This window comes from Dryobates pubescens, chromosome 29, assembly GCF_014839835.1.
Source record: "Dryobates pubescens isolate bDryPub1 chromosome 29, bDryPub1.pri, whole genome shotgun sequence".
Taxonomy (NCBI): domain Eukaryota; kingdom Metazoa; phylum Chordata; class Aves; order Piciformes; family Picidae; genus Dryobates; species Dryobates pubescens.
The window spans coordinates 3,174,138-3,192,403 of NC_071640.1; the positions used below are offsets into that span (position 1 = coordinate 3,174,138).

Here is an 18,266-nt window from a genome sequence, read left to right on the forward strand (position 1 = left end):
AAGACCTGTTCCAACCAGAATGATTCTCCCTTTCTACATCAGCTGGGCGCTGGGATTTGCCACCCAGACCTCTCCCAAGGAGTCTGAGTGGAAATAAATCCAAGAGTCAGGCGAATAAAGGGAAACAAAGCCAAGGATCCAACCTGCTGTTGCCTTTTCATTGCAAATGAGGACTGGAGGGGTTTGGGGGGCAGCTTGTGTGCAGCAGGTTCCTTTGCTGTGGGTTCACCTTGTGGTGCTGAGCACTAACCCTTTGCTTCCTTCTCATTGCAGGGGACACCTGGCAAGCCAGGCCCAAGGGGGCAGCGAGGTCCAACGGTACTGATCCCTTCCTTCATCCTTCTGCCCTTCCCAAGGCCAGGGGAAAGGCTCATCTGCTTTGTGTCCTCCCTGGGGAGGATCTGGCCTTCAGCAGCCAAAGCTAAGCAGAGGGGGGACAGGGATTTGGGGCTGGGGTCACCAGCAAACACAGTTTAAGGTCTTCAGACCTCTAGTGGCAGTGCCAAAGGCTTCTGTCATCCCCTCCCTGCTGGTGGGACCTCTCGTGGGGACCTGGTGTAGCTTGGCTGCTTTGCTTGGTCAACAAAGTGGAGAGCAAGAAGACCCTAAAACATCATCTCCTGTGTCTTTTCTAAGGGCCCACGTGGAGAGAGAGGCCCCAGGGGAAGTACTGGGAAACCTGGCCCAAAGGTAGGTTTGGGGGAGCCTGTTGGATGGATCCCTCCCAAGAAGTGTTGGTATGAGAGACCCTCTGGTAAGAGGGTCCCCTGATCTTCATTGCCCAGCCAGATGGCTCCTAACCCACCCTTGAAGGCCCTACAGAGGTCCCAACAATGTGCTGGCCCACCTCTCAGCAGGACATCAAATGCCTGCAGGAAGGAAGGGCCATTGCAACCAGAAGGAGCACTCCCACCTCAGGAGCCAGCACAACCCTGCCAGCCTCTGACACTTCCCCCCAGGCCCTTTTTCTTGGTGTTCAAGCAGCACTTGAAGCACCTTGGAAGCCTCAGGCTGTGCCATGGGCACAGGGCTGTGCACTGCCTTCTGGGCTCCAGACCCTTGCACCTTGCTGAGCTGCACGCTGTGTGCCCAGCGTTGGTCAGTGGGCAGAAGAGGGCTTTTTGTACCAGCCACACTCAGCTCCAGAGCCTGCTGTAGAGCTCCAGAGCCTGCTGTAGAGCTCCAGAGCCTGCTGTAGAGCCCCATTCAGTGACCATCAATCTCTGGTCACGATGGGAGCAAAGCTTTTGTAGTGAGATGCTGTCAGCAGCGCGCTGCTGGCGTTAGAAACGAATGTCCCAGCTTTGTGCTGGCATCCAGTTGTGATAAATACCTGGGCTCTGTGGTGGCATTTATCTCTCAGAGGGAGAGCCCTGATGTGCTGGAGATATCCTGAGCTCCCTGATCTTATCTTCCCTGGATTTTTATTAAGCAAGGTAGGGGAGGAAAGGAGCAGCTGCTCATTTGTCACTGGGTGCTGCTCCTCAGGCAGAATTATTCAGCAAGAGGGAGCAGGGGGGCTGGTGGGATGTGGTGGCACCGTGGGGCTGGGTGCCATTTGAAGTCTGTGTGTGCAGCAGCAGGTGTGGATCTGTTTTTAATGGTGTGGTGTTTTGTTTCTTCCTCCCCAAAGGGCAACTCTGGTGGTGATGGCCCCCCTGGACCTCCTGGTGAAAGGGTAAGGAGATTCGGTGGGGACAAAGCAGGGCCTGATCCAGGGCAGACAAGGAGGGGTTGCAGGGCTGAGATTCATTGATTCAGAGAATGGTTTAGGTTGGAAGGGACCTTGAAGATCATCTGGTTCAACCTCCCTGCCATGGGCTGGTGCTTAGGGCAAGCAAGCCCCTACCTACCAAGTCCCACATTAAGCAGAGAGCAGTGGGCAGAGCATTGGAGGCAGGATGCAGCTCAGCACATCTCTTGGGCAGCAAGAAGGGCAAATCAGTTTGGAAATAAGAGGTGGAAGGTGCTTGTGTGGAGAGAGCTCCCACAGGTCACCTACAGCACGTAGGGCCTGGCTGAGCTCTCCAAGGAAGGCTCAAGGGGGACTTTGGGTGTGCTGTGTAAGCCTCACTCCACGAGAAAAGCCAGCCCTGGGTTCTGTGCAGGCAGCCAGAGCCCTGGAGGGCCACCTCTAGGCCAGCTGCTTGGCCTAGATTACAGCACTCCAGGTGGAAAGCCCTGAAGCAATGGGACTTGCAGGAGTTCAGCCTCAGTTGCTGCAGTTCTCCCTGGTTGGGGCTGTCCTTGCTCACTGCAGGGGGGGGTTGGACTAATGGCCCTTCAAGGTCCCTTCCAACCCAATGCATTCCATGCTCTTTGTGCTCATCTGCTGCTCACACAGAGCTGGTGTGGCAGAGTGAAACATTTAATGCTCCTTAACCATGTTTGGCTTGTTTTGCATCCCAGGGACCACCAGGGCCTCAAGGACCGACTGGATTTCCTGGACCAAAAGGCCCCCCTGTAAGTAACTCTCCTTCTAGAAGGCTGCAAAGGGATGGAGAAAGCTTTCCCCACCCAGCTGTGGCTGCCTCTGCCAGCTCAGAGTCTTAGCTGCATCCCTGACAAGCAGGAACATGCCCAAGAAAAGGCTTTACTGAGACATCTTGATGTGAGCCCCATGGTTCCAGCTTTTCAATAGCCAAGTAAATTGCAGCTGATTATAGATGTTCACTTCCTAATGACTCAATATCTCTGGGATCTTTCATGGTGGCTCTGCTCTTTCTTTTCCCTCCCTCCCCTGGGAGGACAGCACAGCAGAGGAAGTCTGGTGTCTCTGCAACGATTCTCCACGGGTGGGGGGCCTCAGGAACCTTTCTTTTGGAGGGATTGCCTTCCCAGGGGTGAGCAGCTTGCTCCCACAGTAGACCTGCAAGATAAACCATGCCTCTGGGAGATGTGTGGGAAGAGGGACACGTCCTGCAGGGTTCTGAGCATCCCCATTTCACTGTGAAATGGATGGGAACTAGTGCAAGAAGGCAGACAGGCTTGATTCAGTCCTCATCACTGTCTGACTGCTGAGCACTTGGTGATGGTCCTTCTCAACTTGCTTCTCTGCTGCAGGGTCCTCCTGGGAAGGATGGATTGCCTGGTCACCCTGGACAGAGAGGAGAAACTGTAAGTAGCCAACACATTGGTGGGCAGATCATCAGTCCTGAGTCTTGCCTGTGCTGATTGGTTTATCTAAACCCTTCCTGTGCAGCTGGGGAGATGTGGCCACACATTTGGTTTCCCTGGAGGTCTGTGTCCCTCCAGCTGCATGGCAGAGTCTGTGGGAAGCAGCAGGACAGGTTGGTGTGATGAGGGTTTATGTGGAGCTTCTGCACCAGTTCTTCTCCCTCTGCCCCTTCAGTAGCCTGTGGAGGCCAACACAATGCAGCAGGAGTGGAGCTGCAGGGCTGCTGCTGACCAGCACTGGAGGCAGCTGGGTTTCTGCCACGATGGCTGCTGCAGGTGCAGCACCTTGTGAGGTGGGAGGATGTTGAGTGGGTCAGCAGCAGCACTTGGGGTGGCTCTTGCTTTGGTGAGGTGGAGAAGCAGTTGGGCTGCTGGGTAGGCTCGGTACCCTAAGGGCTCCCTGAAGCACTCACCCCTTTGGCCACCCAAAGGGCTCTTTGAAGCCTTAACAAGTCAAACCTCTGCTTCCTTTCTCACTCTGTCCTTTGGAGGTGTGGAGGGTTTAGGTCTTTCTATTGCAGACACAACTCTGGGGCTGTGACAGCAGAGGTTTTTCATGCAAGACAGGCTCCATCCTCCAGGAGCTCAGCTTTCCACACCCAGCTGCATTAGGTCAGGAAGGCAGTTTTGTTTTCTCTGGAGCCTGCAGTGGGGAGAAATGAGCACCTCCCACTTCTTGATGCACCCTGTGGCCCATGCCAAGAGCTGTGGCACAGCAGGGAAGACTTACAGCTCTGTTTTGGCAGTGCTTGTTTTGAGAGGAAGGCAATTCCTGGGCCAAGACAAGGGGTGCAGTGGGTTTTGCTCTGGGTTTTCTGTCCACACTGGTTCCTGCAGAGCACTCAGTCATTATCTTAGCATCCAGGTAAGAAAAGCATCTCAGCTGCTGCTGTCTTTTGGCCAAAGCTATGTATGAGAGCCTCACTAAGTTTTGCTAAAGGAATGGGATGGGATGGGATGGGATAGGATAGGATAGGATGGAAGAGAAGGGAAGAGGAGAGGAGAGAAGAGAAGAGATGAATAGGATGGACTGGACTGGAATAGAATAGAATTAACCAGGTTGGAAAAGACCTTCAAGATCATCAAGCCCAACCTATCACCCAGCACCATCTGATCAACTAAACCATGGCACCAAGTGCCTCATCCAGGCTCCTCTTAAACACTTCCAGTGATGGTGACTCCTCCACCTCCCTGGGCAGCACATTGCAATGGCCCAGGGAGCAGCCCCTGGCTGTGGAGCTACCTCCTGTGTTGCCCCCATTCTCCTTTGTCCCCTGTCAAAGGTTTCCTTGCACAAACATAATCATTGTTTCACACCAGAGGAGGAGGATGAGGCAGGTGGAAAGGATGAAACCCTGCCTGTCCTGTGTCCCTGCTGCTCTGTTTTCTGCACCTTTTATTGCTTGAAGGCTATACCCTGGCCAGAAATGACCCTTCTGCCATGCATCCCTCTGCATCCAGTAATTGCTGTCTTTCTCTCAGGCCCTTTTGGCATTCTCTATTCTTTCTCCCTTGGCTCAGTGACTGTGGTGGGTTTGTCCCTCTCCCCAGCACTTCCTGCTGCATGTCAGCAGGCAGACTTTTTCCTCTGTGCTTATTTTGCAAGAGAAGAACCCCCAATTTCCTCTGCTCAGCTTTGCTTTGTGTTGGGTGTTTTGTTCTCCACTGCCTTCCCCAGCAAAGGAGCAGCACAAAGGCTTTGCACATGATGCAATTTCCCCCCCCCCCTACAGCACATCACAGAACAGTTTCATTAACTTGCCTGGCATTTGCTATGCCAGGCAATGCAAATACTGCTCAGCACAACACCAGCTAGTTATTTACACAGCATGAGGCTGACTTGAAGGCAGTGGTTGTGGTGGCTTTGAGCACACAAGTCACAGAATCATTTCAGCTGGAAAAGACCTCCGAGATCATCGAGTTACTTGACCCAACACCACCATGGCCACTAAACCATGTCCCCAGGCACCATGGCCACACATTTTTGCACACCACCAGGGATGGGGACTCCACCACCTCCCTGGGCAGCCTGTTCCAATGCCTGACCACTCTTGCAGCAAAGGAATTGCTCGTAATATCCAACCTAAACTTCCCCTGGCACAACTTGAGGCCATTTCCTTCTTACTAGGGAGAAGAGGCCAACTACCACCTCACTCCAACCTCCTTTGAGGGAGTTGTAGAGAGCTAGAAGGTCTCTCCTCAGCCTCCCCTTCTCAAAGTCCTCCTCAGCCTCCCCTTCTCAAAGTCCTCCTCAGCCTCCCCTCCTCAGCCTCTCCTTCTCAAAGTCCTCCTCAGCCTCCCCTCCTCAGCCTCCCCTTCTCAAAGTCCTCCTCAGCCTCCCCTTCTCAAAGTCCTCCTCAGGCCAACATTAACTTAAAGATGAAGAGAGAGTTTTCACCTTCCAGAGTCTACATTCTCTTCCAACATGCAGGACACCTGCATTCAGACTGGGGGGGAGCAGTGAAAACTCTGCTTGCAGCTGCTGTGAGCAACTTTTGAGACTGAAATTAAGCATCAACCTCCAAGTCTGCATGGGCAGCAGTGGAGAAAGGGCTTTCAGGGTTTTGGAGGTCTGAAAGGACTTCCCAATGTCTTCCTTGGGTCGTTGCAGCAGTGGTTTGCTTATCACAGGCACAGAAGGGCTTATAGTGATAGGATGAGGGGCTGTGGTTTGGAACTGGAGCAGGGTGGGTTTAGGTTGGACATCAGGAGGAAGTTCTTCAACATGGGAGTGGTGAAATACTGGAACAGGCTGCCCAGGAAGGTGGTTGAGGCAGGGACACCTCACACCACAGCAGGTTGCTCACAGCCACCTCCAGCCTGGCTGCAAACACCTCCAGGCAGGAGGCTTCCACCACCTCCCTGGGCAACCTGTGCCAGGCTCTCACCACCCTCATGGGGAACAACTTCTTCCTAACTTCCAATCTGAATCTCCCCACTTCTAGTTTTGCTCCATCCCCCCCAGTCCTATCCCTCCCTGACAGCCTCAAAAGTCCCTCCCCAGCTTTCTTGGAGCCCTCTTCAGATCCTGGAAGGCCACAATTAGGTCTCCTTGGAGCCTTCTCTTCTCCAGACTGAACAACCCCAACTCCCTCACTCTGTCCTCACATCAGAGCAGCCCCAGCCCTCTGCTCATCCTTCTCTGGACCCCTTCCAGCATGTATTTGCCCCTATTAGATTTACAAACACTAGATCTAAACCAACCCCCTAAAACCCCCATGAAAAATACTTTAAACCCTTTTACCCAAGGCTCAAACAGGATAGACATTGAAACACACCCCCCCCCCCCTTTTCTTTCAGCTTAGTAAGAAAGGTCCTGCCCAGAACTGGCTGAGATCTTTTTCAACAACAAGAGCTTAAATTGTACATTTGTTTCACCAAGATGTGGGGTGGGTTTTTTTTTTCCTCCCCTTCCCCTCCCCACTGGATGACAGAATCCTTCCTGTGATCTGCAGGCAGCTCCAATAGCACTGAGCAGGGTGCTGGGCTGTGGGTTTCTTTTTAGCAGGACACATTCCTGTTGGCTTGGGGTTTTATCTGATCCTCTTTTGTGGCAGTGAGAAAATAGCCTCTGTGCCCTGAGTGACATTTCTCAAGCTTGCCAGCCCGAGCTGGGCTGGTAATTAATGTGCTTTTAAAAGAGAGGCTGAGGAGAGCTAAACAATTGCAGTGCTGATAGTTCCTTATTGTCACTCCTCAGAATGGCCTGGGAAGAAGCTGTCCTGGGGACTTGGCTACTCAGCAGCAGCTGGAGAGAGCCACATTTGTGATGTCTTTCAACAAGTGGTGATGGAGGAAATCAAAGCTTCATGCAGCATCCCCCCCCAAAACTGCCTCCCCCCTGCCCAAGGCTGGTGGGTTGTGGGCTTCAGTGGGGCTGGAGTTTGGTGCTGCCAGTGCCAGAAGTGAAAGATAGTTACCCAGCCTCTGAACTCCTGGAAGCTAAGCCTTAAAGCAAAGCTAAGCCTTAAAGCAAAGCTAAGCCTTAAAGCAAAGCTAAGCCTTAAAGCAAAGCTAAGCCTTAAAGCAGTGCCAGAACAGGGAGCAGAAGGGCAATAAATGGCTTCTGAGCCCTTGCCTCCATAGGCTTTAGGAGCACAAGCAAATGTTTTTGTGTATCTGGCCAGTCCTTCAGCCAAACCACAGCAGAGCTGAGCGTGGGGAATCCCTCTCTCTTCCTCTGTTTCACCCCTGTGGAGATTAACAAAGGCCTTCCACCTTTTCTCTTTGGGTGTCCATCCACTCCTGGCCCATTCCTGGTCAGCAGTTCCAGCAGAGAGGAGCAGCTGGGTGGCAGTCTGTGACCCTCGCTGGAGCACTTCTTGGCACAAGCCTCACCTCTTTCTTTTCCCTTTCTCTACCAGGGTTTCCAAGGCAAGACTGGCCCTCCAGGACCTCCTGGTGTCGTAGGCCCTCAGGTAAGAAACAAATCCTCATGCTTAGAGCAGCTCATCTCCCCTGCTTTGGCAGAGGGGGCTCTCCCAGCCCTGATGACTCACCTGGAGCTGCTGAGACCACGAGTTGTACAGCACAGAGGCTCCCCTTCCAGGGAAGGCAAAGTCACATTGCAGCAAGCTCCATGGCTTTGAAATTCCTCACCAGGCTTGTGAAATACCCCAGAGGGTCCCAGCCTACCTTGTTTTGAGGGACTAGGGGGAGGCATTTGGATGGCTGCTGTGCATCAGGTGGCTCCTGGGAACTCAAGAGAGCTACTGTGGTGTCAAATTGGTGTGGGATGAGAGAGAGCCCAGCTGCAGACAAGCTGGGCAAAAGCAGCCAGGGAGATGAAGGAGATCTCAAAGGGCTGTACAGCTGCTGGGGCACTCAGGGCAGTGTAAGCCTGATGCAAGGCTGCTCTGCCACGTCACAGTGAAGAAACCCATCCCTCTTCAGTGTGAAGTGCTGCCAGGTTCTGGCAGAGCTGGGCTGCTTCTCTTTCAGTCACACAACAAAACCCCCAACCCTCTGCAATCTGGAAGCAGCAACTGCAGGAGCAGAGTTTGCACCCCTTAAGCACAAGCACACAAAGCTCGTGGCTCAGCTTTGCAGGCAGAGTCCTGGAGTGAGCAGGAAGAGGCCTTGGGCTGAGGCTTCTTTCCTGAACTGCTTGGGAGGTTGCTCTGTAATTGGAATGTAATTAATTTGTCCTCTTTAATGATAGTGTAAGGTCCCTGCTTTGCAAATTCCCTGACTGGGGGCAATTCCCTGCCCCTGTCTTGCCTTCTCAAGTGCACATTAGGCTCCCTGGCAGTTTTCTTTGGCTGTGCTGCAGAGGTTCCCCTGCTCTGTGGCTGCTGAGCCAGGGTGATGAGATGGTTGTGCTTGCCCCAAGGGCACCCTGCAGCGTGACATGGAATCATGGAATCAGTAAGGTTGGAAAAGACCTCAGAGATCATCAAGTCCAAGCTGTCACCCAGCACCTTCTGAATAACTAAACCATGGCTCCAAGTGCCACATCCAATCCCCTCTTGAACACCTCCAGGGATGGGGACTCCACCACCTCCCTGGGCAGCACATCCCAATGGCCAATCTCTCTTGCTGGGAAGAACTTTCTCCTCACCTCCAGCCTAAACCTCCCCTGGCACAGCTTGAGGCTGTGTCCTCTTGTTCTGGTGCTGGGTTCCTGGGTGAAGAGGCCAACCCCCACCTGGCTACAACCTCCCTTCAGGGAGTTGGAGAGAGCAAGAAGGTCTCCTCTGAGCCTCCTCTTCTCCAGGCTAAGCAACCCCAGCTCCCTCAGCCTCTCCTCAAGGAGCTGTGCTCCAGGGCAGGCAGTAACTGTCCTGGAGCAATGGCCTCATCCATTATGTATGCCCCATAGAAGGGAGAATTAGCACCACTGTAGAGTGCTTGGGAAGTCTTCAACTGAAGAAACAAAAGCTACCCTAAGCATAATAATTATGGTCATAATATCTCCTCTAGGTGAACGTTTTCATGCCAGGGGTTCCCAGTGCCTCTGCTCCTGCAAGGACAACCTTGCTCACTTCCAAACCAAGGTTCCTTTAGATCAAAGAATCCCAGCATGGGGAGTGGTGGTGGAAGGACTTCTGGGGATCATCCAAGTCAAACCCTCCTGCTAAAGCAGGAGCACCCACAGCAGCTTGCCCAGGATCTCCATGCCCAGCTGGGTTTGGGGGCTCTGCAGAGAAGGAGACTCCACAACCTCTTCTGGGCAGCCTGCTCCGGGGCTCCAGCACCCTCCCACCAAAGAAGTTTCTCCTCATCTTCAGCCAGAGCCTCCTGGCTTGAAGTTTGTGCCTGCTGCCCCTTCTCCTGTTGCTGGACTCTGGTCCCCATCCTCTTGCTTCTCACCCTTCAGCTATTGATCAGCATCGAGAAGATCCCCTCTGGAAGATCATAGAATCAGTCAGGGTTGGAAGGGACCACAAGGATCAGCTAGTTCCAACCCCACACTAGATCAGGCTGGCCAGAGCCTCATCCAGCCTGGTCTTGAACACCTCCAGGGATGAGGCCTCAACCACCTCCCTGGACAACCCATTCCAGGGCTTCACCACTCTCATGGGGAAGAACTTCCTCCTCACATCCAGGACTGCCCAAGGAGACATGTGTGCAGGGATTCCTGGTGGCACTGCAAGGCACAGTTAGGAGAAGGAGCATCTTCCATCCCATTGCAACCTAAAGGACTAAACTGGTAGGCTGCACTTTGGTTGCTGGGCTGATCTCCACCCTCTCTTTCTTCAGGGTCCAACTGGTGAGACTGGGCCAATGGGTGAACGAGGCCATCCAGGCCCTCCAGGTCCCCCAGGTGAACAAGGGCTTCCTGGCCTCACTGGAAAAGAAGGGACAAAGGTAGGGACCAGCAGCTTACTGAATCCACCTTCCTTTGCAAGCCTGGGCACCTGCCCCTCTCCCAGAGCTGGAGAGGGATGATCCAGAGCAGGCTCAGCACCTGGTCACGACTGGAGGATGCAGAGCAGGCTCAGCACCTGGTCACGACTGGAGGATGCAGAGCAGGCTCAGCACCTGGTCACGACTGGAGGATGCAGAGCAGGCTCAGCACCTGGTCACAACTTGAGGATGCAGAGCAGGCTCAGCACCTGGTCATGACTTGCGGATGCAGAGCAGGCTCAGCACCTGGTCACGACTGGAGGATGCAGAGCAGGCTCAGCACCTGGTCACGACTGGAGGATGCAGAGCAGGCTCAGCACCTGGTCACAACTGGAGGATGCAGAGCAGGCTCAGCACCTGGTCACGACTGGAGCCCGGAGGGAGGCGCTGGCTCTCCCGGGAGCCTGCAGCTCCTCAGCTCTCTCTCGCTGTCGTTGCAGGGTGACCCCGGTCCCGCTGGGCTCCCGGGGAAGGACGGTCCCCCTGGCTTGCGAGGCTTCCCTGGAGAGAGAGGCCTGCCTGGCCCCATTGTGAGTACAGCCTGCTTGGTCCTGCCAGCGGGAAGGACGCTCGGGCGCTGCAGCCCTCACCTCCCGCCGTGACTTTTGCTTTCCTCCTTCCAGGGCTCTCCGGGGCTGAAAGGCAACGAAGGTCCTCCAGGCCCCCCAGGTCCAGCAGTGAGTATCTTTGCCCTTCCAGGCACCACCTAAGGCATTTACAAGCTTGGCAGGCAGGCCTGGGGGGTTAGCCAGCCCTCGGTGCTTGAGCTGTTGTTTCCTTTGCGCTCACCAAGGACCTGCTGGCTGCTGCCTCCTTTTACAAGGCATGGGTGTAGCAGCTCAGCCTTTTTATGGTGTCAGCTGGGAACACACATGAGAAGCTTGAGGGAACCAGGAGTGATTCAGAACATGGAGTGTTCTGCCCCTAAGCTAAGAGTTGTCTTTTGCTTGAGATGTGTTGCTTAGTGCAGCCTTCCTTGGAAGGACATAGCCAGCACCCAACCCTCCCTGCTGCATCAGCCATGGAGTGGCTCAGGCTCTCGTTTCAGGCTGATAAAGTGCCCCCAGGAACTGAGCTCCCTGCACCATCCATAGAATTGTCAGGGTTGGAAGGGAGCTCAAGGCTCAGCCAGCTCCAACCCCCCTGCCATGGCCAGGGACACCTCACACCACAGCAGGTTGCTCACAGCCACCTCCAGCCTGGCTGCAAACACCTCCAGGGCTGAGGCTGCCACCACCTCCCTGGGCAACCTGTGCCAGTCTCTCACCACCTTCATGGGGAACAACTTCTTCCTAACATCCAATCTGAACCTACCCAAATCTGGTTTTGCTCCATCCCCCCCCCCCCCCCCCCCCAAGTCCTATCCCTCCCTGACACCTTCAAAAGTCCCTCCCCAGCTTTCTCATAGCCCCCTTCAGATCCTGGAAGGCCACAATTAGGTCTCCTTGGAGCCTTCTCTTCTCCAGACTGAACAGCCCCAACTCCTTCAGTCTCCCTTCCAGGGGTTTTAATTGTGTGGCCTCTCAGGCTGATGGTACCAAGTCAGGATGTGGCAGACACCCCATCCAATGTCCTCACTTACTGGAGACATGCCAGCAGCATCCTCCTCCTGCTGGATTTCTTTCTGTCTGTGTAGAGATGGAGCTCAATACTCCAGCTCATGCTTCCTTCCTTCCTCCTTCTCCAAACAGGGCTCTCCTGGTGAGCGTGGTCCTGCAGGATCAGCTGGCCCCATAGGCTTGCCAGGGCGACCTGGCCCCCAGGGACCTGCAGGGCCTGCTGGTGAAAAGGGAGCTCCAGTAAGTACCAGCACAAAGATTAACAGCTGTTGGGAAGAGGGCAAACAGCAGTGTGTGCAGTAGGAAGCTGATCATGGAGGTGTTCTCTGGGGTGGGGGTAAGGAAGGTTCAGCTAAGAAGGGTGCATCATCTTGGGTGCATCAAACCACCTGACACTGGGTGCATCAAACCACCTAGCACTGGGTGCATCAAACCACCTAGCACTGGGTGCATCAAACCACCTAGCACTGGGTGCATCAAACCACCTGACACTGGGTGCATCACACCACCTAGCACTGGGTGCATCAAACCACCTGACACTGGGTGCATCAAACCACCTAGCACTGGGTGCATCAAACCACCTAGCACTGGGTGCATCAAACCACTGACACTGGGTGCATCAAACCACCTAGCACTGGGTGCATCAAACCACCTAGCACTGGGTGCATCAAACCACCTAGCACTGGGTGCATCAAACCACCTGACACTGGGTGCATCACACCACCTAGCACTGGGTGCATCAAACCACCTAGCACTGGGTGCATCAAACCACCTAGCACTGGGTGCATCAAACCACCTGACACTGGGTGCATCACACCACCTGACACTGGGTGCATCAAACCACTGACACTGGGTGCATCAAACCACCTAGCACTGGGTGCATCACACCACCTGACACTGGGTGCATCAAACCACCTAGCACTGGGTGCATCAAACCACCTGACACTGGGTGCATCACACCACCTGACACTGGGTGCATCAAACCACTGACACTGGGTGCATCAAACCACCTAGCACTGGGTGCATCAAACCACCTAGCACTGGGTGCATCACACCACCTAGCACTGGGTGCATCAAACCACCTAGCACTGGGTGCATCACACCACCTAGCACTGGGTGCATCACACCACCTAGCACTGGGTGCATCACACCACCTAGCACTGGGTGCATCAAACCACCTAGCACTGGCTGCTCAAGTGCCCTGTGTGTGACACTCTCAAAAATGGGCAAGATCCCAGGGACCAAAAATGTTGTCAGGCAACAAGAAGCAGTGAGAACTGAGCAGGGGAAATGACAGCAGCTGTGACCTCCTGGTGACAACAGCCACAGGACAAGCCTCTGGGCAGAGCAGTGATCCAACCCCCATCACCACTCACAGGCACACAACAACAGCAGCAGTTTCCACTGAGCCCAAATCACAGAATCACAGAGTGTTAGGGGCTGGAAGAGATCTCTGGGGATCAGCAAGTTCAACCCCACCTGGCAGAGCAGGATTGCCTAGGGCACACCCAGCCTGGCTGCAAACACCTCCAGGGATGAGGCTTCCACCACCTCCCTGAGCAACCTGTGCCAGGCTCTCACCACCCTCATGGGGAAGAACTTCTTCCTAACATCTAATTTAAATCTCCCCTCCTCTACCTTGGATCCATTCCCCATAGTCCTAGCACTACTGACATCCTAAGAAGTCCCTCCCCAGCTTTCCTGTAGCCCCCTTCAGGCACTGGAAGCTCAAGAAGGATCTCGGAGCCTCCTGAGAGACCTTTAGTTGGGGGTGAGTGCAGGAGATGGCTCTTGAGACCACTTTGGATGTCTGTCTTCATGAAGGAGCTCAGAGCCCCCTGAGAAGCCTCTTTTAGTTGGGGATGAGGCAGGGAGCCAGGACCAGCATCAGTACAAACTGACTTGTGGGAGTGGAAATTAGTTGGGGTCTTGTTTGTCATCCAGAGAGAGAGATGGCAGAAGGTTCAGATTAAATCTGCTTTTATGGCTCTGGCAGTGAAATTGCAGCTGTGTTCTGGGTATTCACCCTTTAGATTTGTTTGTTCTTCCTTTATCTCCTGAGACAGAAATTGTATCAGGGTTCAGCCAGTGAGCACAAAGAGCCTGGGGAAGTGTCAGCTGGAAGGCAGCTTTGCTGTGCATACCCACGGAGCCTGGGGTCATTAGCAGCTGAATAAAAGCCTTAATGGGATGTAATCGGTTGGTTGGAAGGGTGGAGCAGAGCCCTGGGTGACCTCGGTGCTTGTTCTTCCAGGGTGAGAAAGGACCTCAAGGACCAGCTGGGCGAGATGGCATCCAGGGCCCGGTGGGACTGCCAGGTCCAGCAGGTCCTGTTGGCCCTCCTGGAGAGGATGGAGACAAGGTGGGAGCTGCTCCCTGCTTGTGCAGGGTCACTCTGGGAAGGAACTGAGCAGTGTGTGCCCCATTGCTGCTGCCACTGTGGTGGGTTGGATGGTTGTAACACCAGGAGGGTTTAACCAGGATTCACCAGGCTGGAGAAGACCTTTGAGATCATCCAGCCCAACCTGTCCCCCAGCACCACCTAATCAGCTAAACCATGGCACCAAGTGCCTCATCCAGGCTCTTCTTAAACACCTCCAGTGGTGGTGACCCCCACCCCAGTGATGGTGTTGGTAATCCCATAAGGGCAGCAGTGGGCACACTGCTGAAGCCCAGCTAGCCACCCCTGAAGCCTACAGCAGCTGGCCTGCCCGTGGGGGCATGGTCTTGCCAAATTAATTACCCTTCATTACTCTCTCCTTAAGCCCCTCTGCACTGGAGGAGTCTTGGGAAGCATTGGTAGGGCCTCAGCAGTGCTGGCAAGGTCTGCAAAATGCTGCTTGCCTCCCATGGCAGCTAAGGGAAGTTCTAGGATGCAAAAGGGTTTGGTTACAGCTGGAGTGGCCCAGACTCCAGCCTTTGTCAGAGCTTTCTGGGCTATCTCTGTGGAGGTTGGCATCCCTGGGATGAGGCTGCAGACACACAGGACCATGGCCTGGACGTTGAGACGTGGAGGTGGTCCCCAAGTGAACTAACTGTGCCCCTTTGTCCCTGGCAGGGGGAGATTGGGGAGCCTGGCCAGAAGGGCAGCAAGGGTGACAAAGGAGAGCAGGTGAGTGGGGGGAAGGCTGTGCTGGCTGCTTCCTTGGAGGAGCAGGGTGATGTTGTGTGACTTGGTGGGAACAGAGAGCAATACCCTCTCTAGCATTGCCTCACCTTCTCCTTGGCTTCATCAGCTGTCCACACAATGTACCAAATGAGTGGGTGCCTGAGGCAGGCTTCTCCAGGGTGTGCTGGAGAGGTTTCCATGCCACCTGTGTGGTGTGTAAATATCTGTGGGGCATTAGCAGCCCTTGCCTTTAAGGTTGGGTGTTCAGCCCCAGTGCCTTTTGCAGCTGGAGCAGCCTTTATGTGCTGCTCAGAGCCTGAGGGAGGTGAACTGCACAGAGGCATGCAGACAGAGCTGAGTGGTGTGTGTGATGTAGCCTTGCTGGAGCAAAACTGGCTTTGAGACCTGTCTGTTGTGCCACTGAGGGGTGTCCAGGGACACCTGGTCCTGTTCTCCCTCTCTGTTTTGGGAATCCATGTGTGCTTGCAAGGAGGCTCTGTTGAAGAGCATCACTTTTCCCAGGTGAGATTCAATCTCTGATCCTAACACATTACACTTCTGTTTCGTGGCAGGGTCCACCAGGTCCTACTGGCCCCCAGGGTTCAATTGGTCAGCCTGGCCCAGCTGTGAGTATTAGCCCCTGCTAGCAGAAATCCCCTTTTCTTACCCTGAAATCTCCTGAGGAGCAAGATGTGGCAGTTTCTGCCTGGCACTGCTGATGCCCAGCACAGGAGGAGGGCCTTGGTGGTGGGGATGAGGCTTTGCATCCACCTCATGTTCTTTGCTAAGCTGTGTTGGACTCTTTCCTCCCAGGGTGCTGATGGAGAGCCAGGTCCCCGAGGACAGCAAGGCCTCTTTGGGCAGAAAGGTGACGAAGGACCCCGAGGTTTCCCTGGTCCCCCTGGCCCAGTGGGCTTGCAGGTAATGTGGAGCACCTTAGAGTGGAATCAGGGAATCAATAAGGTTGGAAAAGAGCTCAGAGATCATCAAGTCCAACCTGTCACCCAGCACCTCATGACTAACTAAACCATGCCTCCAAGTGCCACATCCAATCCCTTCTTGAACACCTCCAGGGATGGGGACTCCACCACCTCCCTGGGCAGCACATCCCAATGGCCAATTCCTCTTTCTGGGAAGAACTTTCTCCTCACCTCCAGCCTAAACCTCCCCTGGCACAGCTTGAGACTGTGTCCTCTTGTTCTGGTGCTGGGTGCATGGGAGAAGAGACCAACCCCCACCTGGCTACAACCTCCCTGCAGGGAGTTGGAGAGAGGAATGAGGTCTCCTCTGAGCCTCCTCTTCTGCAGGCTAAGCAACCCCAGCTCCCTCAGCCTCTCCTCCCAGGGCTGTGCTCCAGACCCCTCCCCAGCCTCATTGCCCTTCTCTGGACACGTTCAGGAGTCTCAATGTCCTTCTTGAGCTGAGGAGCCCAGAATTGGACACAGGACTCAAGGTGTGACTAACCAGTGCTGAGTCCAGGGTAGAATGACCTCCCTGCTCCTGCTGGCCACACTGTTCCTGATGCAGGCCAGGATGCCCTTGGCCTTCTTGGCCACCTGGGCACACTGCTGGCTCATGTTCAGCCAGCTGTCACCCAATACCCTCAGGTCCCAAGGAGAGCTGAAGTTCCACCTGAGATGGTCAGAGCTGACAGCTTCTCTCCTCTACCCCCACAGGGCTTGCCTGGACCACCTGGTGAGAAAGGAGAGACAGGAGATGTTGGGCAAATGGTAAGAGGCTTTCAGACCTCATTTCTTCCTCCCTGACCCAGACACTGGCCTAGGAAAGATGTCTCACATTTGTATCTCCTTCCTCTAGGGCCCACCAGGCCCACCTGGACCCCGAGGTCCATCTGGACCCCCAGGAGCAGATGGTCCACAGGGTCCTCCAGGGGGAATAGGAAACCCTGGTGCAGTAGGAGAGAAGGTAAAGCACCCAGAGGGAGCTGCTGGAAGCCTGCAGGAGTCGGCTGCAGCGCCGGGGAAAGGGCTTTGCTACCTCACCCTGCAGAGACCCCACTGTGACCACCCTCTTGTCTCCCCTTCAGGGTGAGCCTGGTGAATCTGGGGAGCCTGGGCTGCCTGGGGAGGTTGGCCTCCCGGTGAGTACATCATGGGATGGCTTTGGCTGTGGGGGAGAAGAGCTTTTCGTCAGGGGGTGTCCTTGAAGGGGTGTCGGAGGAGCAGGGCTGTGGATGGGGCTGCAGGGACTGGGCCAGCTGTGTGCTTGCTGTGGCTATCAGGAGGCAAATCAGCCTGGCCTGGCTATTTACAGCCTGGCAGTTAGTCATCAGCTGTGGGCTACCCACGGCTGAGCAGCATGAGCACCACTCAGTCCTCGTGGGAAGGGAGGTGTGGGAAATCATCTCCTTGTGTTCTGAGAGGCAGGGACAGCTTCTCTCCCAGGATGGATTGAAGGATAACTGGAGGCTGCTCAGCTCTTCTTCCTGCCTAATAGAACCACCTCTTTATCCTTTGCAGGGTCCTAAAGGTGAAAGAGGTGAAAAGGGTGAAGCAGGTCCCTCTGGTGCTGCTGGTCCACCTGGCCCCAAAGGTCCACCAGGTGATGATGGCCCCAAAGGCAGCCCTGTAAGTACCTCCTCCTGGCCAAGCAGGGCTTCCTGCTTTGTCCAGCAGAGATTTCTGCATCAGGTTGGGCTTGATGATCTTGGAGGTCTCCTCCAACCTTGGAGATTCTGTGAAATCTTCCCCAGAGAGGTTGTGGAGTCTCCTTCTCTGGAGACTCCCAAGGCCTGCCTGGATGTGTTCCTCTGTGACCTGAGCTAGGTTGAATGGTGCTGCTCTGGCAGGGGGGGTTGGACTGGATGATCTCTTTGGGTCCCTTCCAGCCCCTGGCATCCTGTGGCCCTGTGAAAATAGATTTTCTTCAGGGATTTTGGTGGAAATTTGGCATAATTTCCCAGCCAGAGAGTTCCTCCTGTAGTGATATTGGGACATTAATCCCTCTCTGCTCTGCCCTACTGAGAGCCATCTGGGGTGCTGCATCCAGCTGTGGTGCCCCTCAACGTGGGGAGGACATGGAACTGTTGGAGGGAGTCCAGAGAAGGGCCATGAGGATGATCAGAGGGCTGGAGCTCTATGGGGACAGGCTGGGAGAGCTGGGGCTGTTCAGCCTGGGGAAGAGAAGGCTCCAGGGAGAACTTAGAGCAGCCTTCCAGTACCTCAAGAGAGCTGCAGAAGAGCTGGGGAGGGACTTTTGACAGGGACTTGGGAGTGCCAGGATGAGGGGCAATGAGCTTTGAGCTGGGAGAGGGGAGATTGAGAGTGGAGAGGAGGAAGGAACTCTTGCCAGTGAGGGTGGGGAGGCACTGGCACAGGTTGCCCAGGGAGGCTGTGGATGCTCCTTCCCTAGAGGTGTTCAAGGCCAGCCTGGACTGGGCTTTGAGCAAGCTGGGCTGGTGGGAGGTGTCCCTGCCCATGGCAGGGGGGTTGGGGCTGGCTGATCTTCAAGGGTCTCTTCCAACCCAAACCATTTGATGACTCTTTGGAGTGCTCATGAGGAGAGGACCCAGTTCTACAGTGCCTTCCAGCAATGCTTCACTTGTTAGTCCT

At 54.8% G+C, this 18,266-nt stretch overlaps 1 protein-coding gene across 2 annotated transcripts in view; it reads left to right on the plus strand.

The window, feature by feature from the left end:
- The window catches only part of COL5A1 (collagen type V alpha 1 chain), a 200,135-nt gene that overhangs the window by 155,698 nt on the left and 26,171 nt on the right, over nucleotides 1–18,266 (plus strand). For both annotated transcript variants that reach the window (XM_054174209.1, XM_054174210.1), the window contains exons 33-50: nucleotides 274–318; nucleotides 637–690; nucleotides 1,634–1,678; nucleotides 2,410–2,463; nucleotides 3,064–3,117; nucleotides 7,542–7,595; nucleotides 9,880–9,987; nucleotides 10,467–10,556; nucleotides 10,650–10,703; nucleotides 11,718–11,825; nucleotides 13,840–13,947; nucleotides 14,644–14,697; nucleotides 15,267–15,320; nucleotides 15,508–15,615; nucleotides 16,371–16,424; nucleotides 16,513–16,620; nucleotides 16,742–16,795; nucleotides 17,175–17,282. In XM_054174209.1, the coding sequence (XP_054030184.1) occupies nucleotides 274–318; nucleotides 637–690; nucleotides 1,634–1,678; nucleotides 2,410–2,463; nucleotides 3,064–3,117; nucleotides 7,542–7,595; nucleotides 9,880–9,987; nucleotides 10,467–10,556; nucleotides 10,650–10,703; nucleotides 11,718–11,825; nucleotides 13,840–13,947; nucleotides 14,644–14,697; nucleotides 15,267–15,320; nucleotides 15,508–15,615; nucleotides 16,371–16,424; nucleotides 16,513–16,620; nucleotides 16,742–16,795; nucleotides 17,175–17,282 (1,314 nt within the window). The remainder of the gene's footprint in view (nucleotides 1–273; nucleotides 319–636; nucleotides 691–1,633; nucleotides 1,679–2,409; nucleotides 2,464–3,063; nucleotides 3,118–7,541; nucleotides 7,596–9,879; nucleotides 9,988–10,466; nucleotides 10,557–10,649; nucleotides 10,704–11,717; nucleotides 11,826–13,839; nucleotides 13,948–14,643; nucleotides 14,698–15,266; nucleotides 15,321–15,507; nucleotides 15,616–16,370; nucleotides 16,425–16,512; nucleotides 16,621–16,741; nucleotides 16,796–17,174; nucleotides 17,283–18,266) is intronic.